General features: G+C 41.5%; 1 protein-coding gene across 2 annotated transcripts in view; it reads right to left on the bottom strand.

The window, feature by feature from the left end:
• Positions 1–3932: 3932 nt before the first annotated feature.
• Positions 3933–8001, bottom strand: part of otog (otogelin) — a 120491-nt gene continuing 116422 nt past the window's right edge. For both annotated transcript variants that reach the window (XM_033039001.1, XM_033039002.1), the window contains exons 55-56: positions 6605–6684; positions 3933–5616 (exon numbers count right to left, since the gene is read on the bottom strand). In XM_033039001.1, the coding sequence (XP_032894892.1) occupies positions 5416–5616; positions 6605–6684 (281 nt within the window). In that variant the 3' untranslated portion in view covers positions 3933–5415. The remainder of the gene's footprint in view (positions 5617–6604; positions 6685–8001) is intronic.

The following is an 8001-nucleotide window of genomic DNA, read 5'->3' as shown; positions in this document are numbered from 1 at the left end:
CCTAGGGGAAACCATCGCGGTCACAGGGAGAATGTACAAACTTCGTACAGACAGTACCCGTAGTCAGGATGGAACCTGGGTCTCTGGCACTGTAAGGTAGCAACTCTACCACTGCCCCACGATACTGACCGCATTCATATATTTTAGAAAAAGGCTACGTGTTTGCAGACGATACCGAGATTGCTGGGGTCACGGACTCTGAGGAAGGATGTCAAGGTATAACGTGAGATATAGATCACCTGGCGAAATGTGCGTGGAACTGGTACATAGAGTTTAACCAAGTGTGTGATGTTGCACTTTGTGAGGGTGGGGGTTGAATATAAGGGGAAAGTATACAGTTAATGGCAAGACCCCTAATAGCATTGATGTACAGAGGATTTTGGGATCCAAGTCCATAACTCACTCGAAGTAGAAACACAGTTGAGTGGCAAAGAAGGCATATGGTCTGCTCACCTCATTGATTGGGGTGTTGCATATAAGAGTCTGGAAGTCATAGTGCATCTTTATAAGACTTTGGAATATTGCATGCAGTTCTGGTCGCCCTATTAGGATGTGGAGACTTTGGAGGAAGTGCAGAAAATGTTTACCAGAATGCTGCCTGGATCAGGGGATATTAGCTACAGGGAGAGGTTGGACCTGGATTGTTTTCTCTGGAATGTTGATAGTAGTATATAAGATTATGAGACAGTCGGATCTTTTTTGCAGGATGGAAATGTCAAAGACTGGAGGACATTGCTTCAAGGTGAGTGGGTAAAGTTTGTAGATCTGCGTGGCAAGTTTTTTTACACAGAAGGTGCTGGGTGCCTGAAATGTGCTGCAGGGGGTGGTTGCGGGGGCAGGTACGATCGTAACATTGAAGGGACTTTTGGATAGGCACATGGTTATGCATAGAGTGAAGGGATATGGATTATGTGCAGGCTGGTCTTGTTCGGCACAGACATTGTGGGCCGAAGGGCTTTGTTTGTGTGAAAAGGAAATTTTCTTTAAAATGTGACCTCAGTTATGGTAGAGGTTGGCACCATTGAGTTCACTGTCACCTTCCCCAAGGCTGTGCTTTAGCCCAGTTTCCAACAGAAAACCCAGTCAATGAAAAGCTAAAATTTAAGGTCTCATTTTATCCTTAAGTAATTAATTTCTCATCTCAAATCTAAATCTGTTTATTAAACCAGATTCATTCATTTTGCAGTTAATACCGCAATCCTCCCCCAAAGCATTTAGTTAAGAGCATTTCAAACAGCAGCTGTACTAATAAGTTCTTTAGACTCTGCATGAAGTTGAGGGCAGTGGTGCAGCAGTAGAATTGCTGCCTTACAGCACCAGAGACCTGGGTTCGATCCTGATTACGGGTTCTGTTGGTACGAATTTGTACATTCTCCCTGTGACCGCCAGCCCCGGTTTCTTCCCACATCCCAAAGATGTGCAGGTTAATTGTTACATTTTCACGAGTGTCTAGGATAGAACATGTGTGCAGGGATCGCTAGTTGACGCAGACTCGGTGGGCCGAAGTGATTGTTTCCACGCTGTATCTCTAAAACTAAACTAAAACGTGGAAAGCTTCTATTAAGCAGCCAAAATTGCCGTTGACAAGTCTTCCAAACCCTCACCTTTGTAGGCTTGGTTACCTGATATCCTCACTCCCCTGATTTCTAAGCCATTTTTTAATTATTTTCTTTGTCGCATAAAAAACACTGATAAATTAAGGTAGTGTCCCATGGTGGAAACATCAATAACCAGGGGCCACAATATTAAAGTAATTGGCCAAGGAAACGTGAGCCAAAATGTGGGTAAACACTCTTGTCCACCATAGAATAAATACGTTATTATTTTCTGGAAGCAGTGAACTCATCACAGGAAAAAACAATCCAGTTTGGCCGATGTTTTGAGAGTTTACATGAAGGGTTTTAGGTTTCAAATTAGTTGCTTCAAAGGCAATTAGAATGAGTTGAAACATTCGGAAGCAAGGCTGCAATAAGGGTTGTCAAACAAACTATTTTTCTAAGCGGTGGAATGACGGGTAGGCAGCTTACAGCTCAAAATCGATGCCCAAGTTAAACAGCGCAACAGTTCCATAGACAAAGTCCAATGAGGTAGAGGGGAATTGGACAGAACCCTGATGGCTCGTGCTTTCAATCTTCTGCACCTCTCACCTGAGGGGAGGGGGTGGGAGATTGCAACCTTCACGTGGTCTGCCCCATTTCAACAAATGCAATCAACCTGGCGTGCACAATCAAATAAGATCAAATAAAACAAGTTGTCCTTCAACTTTAGGCTGTGCACGCTATATGCAAGAAGAAGACCTGAGGGGAGCAGGGAAAAGGGTGGGGCGAGTCTTTGATTATGTTGGCCGCTTTTCCGAGGCAGAGTGTGGTGTTATACACAGGAAAGCCCTTGTACACCTGCAGGACATCTAAGCCACCTCCTGCATCAGCCATGATCATATTGAATGGCGGTGCAGGCTCGAAGGGCCGAATGGCCTACTCCTGCACCTATTTTCTATGTTTCTATGTTTCTATGCATTGTGTTTGCCATCAATTTAACGCTACCACGATTGAACTTCATTGATTGCGACTCGTGTTTACTTATCCACCTTCCTGACATTTCTTTGGCTGAAGTATGCAAGAAACATTTATCAGATTCCTCAGGAGAGGTGGAACACTGGTCTTGCCCAGGTGTCTGCATCCTTTCACTTTCCATGTTCTTGGAACTGTTTTTATTCTTTCTCGTACGTGACACTGGATGAAAGAGTTCACTAATGAGGCCCTCTTGACATAAGAACGCTTTAAAACTAAAATGGTCACTAAGGACCAGAGATCATTTCCCTTAAATTAATTATTTCCCCCCAAACAGCCAGTTTGATCTTCGCAGGGAAAGGATAGATCAGAAGATGACAGCAGGGATTTGTTTAAGATAAACGGATAAGAATTGCTTCCGATGTCAATCTCTGGGTCACATGTGTCTTGGCCTTCACAGCTCTCAGTGCAAGTTTGTGCATTCTTTAAGCAATTTATCTCATTATTTTCAAGATCCAAATATCCACATCTCTCAATGAAATCTCTAGAGATACAGTGTGGAAACAGGCCCTTTGGCCCACCGAGTCTGCGCTGACCAGCGATCCCCATACACTAACTGTCCTACTCACTAGGAAATATTAAATATTTTACCAAAGCCCATTTACCTACAAATCTGCACGTCTATGGAGTGTGGGGAGGAAACCAGAGCACCAAAGGATGGAAGCCACTGCTTCAGATTTTTGGGCTGCACAGTGGCCAGCAGTAGAGTTGCTGCTTTACAGCAAAGATACTAGAGGAGCAAGATGCACCACTCAGCGAAAAACACGTAGTATGACGTGTGTGATTGCGTACGCCATTTTATAGGGCTGCCCGCAAACTATCATGGCGTCCACATCTACAGCTCGGTGTAAATTGCCGATGTTGACAACTCAACCTGTCTTCAGGTTCCCCAACAACAAAGAAAGGTGAGGAAATATTATTGTTTTCTGTCGACATTATTTTGTCCTGAAAATGTTATTTTTTGTTCCCCTATCAACACTCATTGGGAAACTAGGGTTGTTGGTACATTAGAAAGTTACTAGATTTTTTTTAATAGATCTAAAATTACCACAATAATAAAGTCAGCAATTTTTGCTGCTCTATAATCTTTGCTGTACAGCGCCAGAGACCCAGGTTCGATCCTGACCTTGGGTGCTGTCTGTATGGAGTGTGACCGTGGGGGTTTCCTCCATAGGCTTCTGTAAATTATCCCTAGGATGTAGGATAGAACTAGTGTACGGGTGCTTGCTAGTTGGCGGGCCAAGAGGCCTGTTTCCCGTATCTATAAACTAAACTAAACATAACAAAAGAGCATTTTTTTCTAATGCTGGACTACACATGCACTCGGTACATATTTAAAAAACACAGACATGCTGATTAAAATTCTTGGTCCACTTATTTTAAATCTTTATTTATATAATTAGAATTATCACAAAAACCCATATCAATTGGAGATCAGCATAATCTGTGAATATATAACTAGAAAACTACACGCACATGTATGATAAAAAAATAATTACTCATTTCACAGCAATTTTGACTAAATATAGGATGTCCACAAATATGGAAAAAGGTGGTTCTGTTTTATTTGTTTTAATGTTTAAATAAAGTGCACCGAAATATACAGAATCCAATTATCTGTAATGTATCTACTACATATCTATGCCATAACCTACCCTTAAATTTTTTAATTAAAGTTTAATGTAAATCATTAAAAAAAAAACAGACATTGAAATATTTTGAGAAAAAGATCAGTGAGTAAACTCACCTTAAAAGTAACAGAATTAAAAAAAAACATTTGAGGTGTTTTACTAAATCCATTGGCAATACCAGTCAATAGTTCTGTACAAAAATGTTTCAAAAGATAACGTTTAATTAAAAATGGATAATTAAGATAATTGTGGAATTATTTATGGAAATTTTAGGTAATATATTTTGTGTGAGGCCTGTTTGCTTTTAAGTGAGGGAATGGGGGCCAGGAAATCGAACTCTTTCTACTTGGGCATTCAAATATCTCTGGCCAGTGGACAAAGTTTAAAGGAGATGCGTCGGGCAACTTTATTTTTTACAGACAGTGGTGGGTGCCTGGAATAGTGGATGAGGCAGTTAGGATAGAAGCATTTAAGAGCCTTTTAGATAGACACATGGATGAGCAAGGAATGGAGGGATATGGATCATGCGCGGGTAGATAAGAGTCTGGAACCCGAGGCCATAGCCTCAGTATAAAAGGATGTACTTTTAGAAAAGAAATGAGGAGGAGTTTCTTCAGTCAGAGGGTGGTGAATCTGTGGAGTTCATTGCCGTGGATGCCAAGTCAATGGATATATTGGAGATTGACAGACCCTTGATTAGTAAGGGTGTCAAGGGTTATGGGGGAAAAGGCATTAGAATGGGGTCGGGAGAGAAAGATGGATAAGCCGTGATTGGCCGAATGATGCTGCCGGCATCATGTTCAACACAGACATTGTGGGCCGAAGGGCCTGTTCTTGTGCTGTACTGCATCGTGTTCTAAACCGGTAGGTCACTTGCAGTGAAACAATTTGAGGTAAACTCTCAGAATAGCACAAGTTAGACTCGAGTTTGCTGGATTTCTTTGGCGACCTTAAGCAGGTAGGAGGCAGAGTTTTCTTTTGCGAGTTAAATTAATGAACTGTTTCAGGCAGTATTGTAGAGAATGGTGAAGGAGTGAGAAATAAAGGATCGTCAGTAAAATGTCAAACTAGAATAATAATAAAAATTCCTAAATATAGATCGGGATTAATTGGAACAGACTGCATGTGGCACCAAACTACAGATTGTCAAAAACCTTTTGTTTCACAGGTGAGACAGTAGTGGTTGTTTCTTGTTCGATTCTGCCCGTCGAACTCTAGGACCACTGGCAGGAGCAGTCTGTCGGTTCTTGGATAGAGTAGTTGACCCAGGTTGTGTTGCTGCTGCAGTAGAGCTGCACCATGCGTTTCTGCAGCCCAATTTCCCTGCAACACTTGCAGAACCTGGCGTGCGTGTTAATGCTGTAGTTGTATATACTTGCTGAGGGACACTTTCCATCACATGACACTATGTTTACCTGGAAAACAGTACAACGTGTTAACACTTGGAAACACATTGTCAGGTAGCATCTCTGGAGAAAAAGGATAGGTGATGTTTTGGAGCAGGATCCTTCTTCAGACTGAAAGTAATATGCTTGTTAGGCTGGGAGGCCAGTACCTTCTCTGTATTCTATTTATATAATGACATGTTAGTCATTCACGGGGACATTGCCAGGACTTGAGTGCCTAAGCTACAGAGAGAGGTTGGGCAGGCTAGGAATTTATTTGTTGGAGTGCAGGAGGATGAGGGGGCGATCTTATTGAGGTGTATAAGATCGTTAAGGGAATTTAATAGCATGAATGCACAGTGTCTTTTACCCAGAGTAGGGGAATCAAAAACCAGAGGACATAGGTTTAAGGTGTGAGGGGAAAAAATTAATACGAACAGGAGGGGCAACTTTTTTTACAAAGTAGGTGGTGAGTATATGGTACGAGCTGCCAGAACAGGTAGTTGAGCCAGGTACAAAAACATTTAAAAGACATTTGGACAGGTTCATGGATAGGAAAGGGTTAGTGGGATATGGGCCAAACGTGGTAAATGAGATGTGCTTCGATGGGCAGCATGGGCACGTTGAGCCGAAGGGCCTGTCTCCATGCTGTATGTATCCAAAGAAGAAGACAGCTAGTTTGACGGTAAGTATGAGTACAAGAAGCATATAGAAACATTGAAAAAACATAGGTGCAGGAGTAGGCCATTCGGTCCTTCGAGCAAGCACCACTATTCAATATGATCATGGCTGATCATCCAGAATCAGTACCCTGTTCTTGCTTTCTCCCCATATGCCTTGATTCCGTTAGCCTTAAGAGCTATAATCTAACTTCCTCTCTTGAATACATCCAGTGAATTGGCCTCCACTGCCTTCTGTGGCAGAGAATTCCACAGATTCACAATTCTCCGAGTGAAAACATTTTTCCTCATCCTAGTCCTAAATGGCCTCCCCCTTGCTCATTTCATTTGTTACTCACAGGTCTGTTACTTCGGCAATCGTTCTTTCGAATGGTCATCCTCACCACCACCTTCTGACATGACTTTACATCCTCTTTACCTGTATCATTCATTACCAATAAAATATATCAGTGTGCATTTCCAAACCTCTTGAATGTGAGTTGGACATAATTTGTTTTTTTTTTAAAGAATAGTGCATTTCTTAAGATGTAATTAATCTTTCTGTTAAGTTGTGAAGTGATTTTAAAGTCTTCAACTTTCATTCGCAGTTGGAATTATATTCTTGGATAGTTGTTTACTTCATTCATTCACAACGTTACTTTCTTGTTTTATGTTAACTAATTTAAAGCAACGTTCCACTCTGGTGATTTATTGACGTAACTCTAATTAGTCACTACTAAAGGAGTTTTGCTGCTTGTGTCCGACACACAGGTACACAGCTGATTTCTGAATAGAAAGGAATAATTTCGATGGCGAAAATATATATTTTTTTAAACGTTGCAAAATAGCACAAATTACTGTCAAAAAATACCAATTACTTGTGTGGAGTTTGTATGTAAGAAGGAACTGCAGATGCTGGTTTAAACCGAAGATAGACACAAAAGCTGGAGTAACTCAGCAGGGTAGGCAGCATCACTGGAGAGAAGGAATGGGTTACGTTTCGGGTCGAAACCCTTCTTCAGACTCTGTGGAGTTTGTATGTTCTCCCTGTGTAGGTTTTCGTTGGGTGCTCTGGTTTAACCCCACATCCCAAAGATGTGGGGATTTGTAGGTTAATTGGCCCCCTGTACACTGCCTCTAGTGTATAGGGAGTGGATGAGAAAGTGGGATAACAAAGAACTATTGTGAACTGGTGATCAATGGTCAGCATACAACTGTTTCCCTGCCCTTCATTGTATTATATTGAACTGAATCATTCAATTCAATGTTATAAAATAGCCTGTATTTTAGGAGCTTTATATTTTTGTGTTGTGATAATTATAAATATATCAATACGTGAAATAATTATTGCCTATAAAGGAATTATAGAAATCATGACTTCTATATGAATGTTACCATTTTGTTGGTGGGCATATGGAATGAGCTGACAGAGGAGGTAGTTGAGGCAGGAACTATAGCACAATTTAAAACACACAGATATATGGATGGAAAGGTTTAGAGCAGGGGTCGGCAACCTTGTACTGCATAGGGGCCAGGACACATGTCTGTGAGCGGATGACAGGCCACATCTATCACGTGTACACATGGATCCTGCCCCGGATGGCTGGCATCAAATCACGTGTTCACAGAAGGTAGACAAAAATGCTGGAGAAATTCATCGGGTGAGGCAGCCTCATGCAATCCTTGCATGTCTCACCAGCATTTTTGTCTACTTTCGATTTTTCCAGCATCTGCAGTTCTTTCTTAAACGTGTTCA

Source organism: Amblyraja radiata, chromosome 20, assembly GCF_010909765.2.
Source record: "Amblyraja radiata isolate CabotCenter1 chromosome 20, sAmbRad1.1.pri, whole genome shotgun sequence".
In the NCBI taxonomy this organism is placed as follows: Eukaryota; Metazoa; Chordata; class Chondrichthyes; order Rajiformes; family Rajidae; genus Amblyraja; species Amblyraja radiata.
The sequence above is the reverse complement of the archived record's forward strand: the minus strand, read 5'-3'. Positions and strand labels throughout refer to the sequence as shown.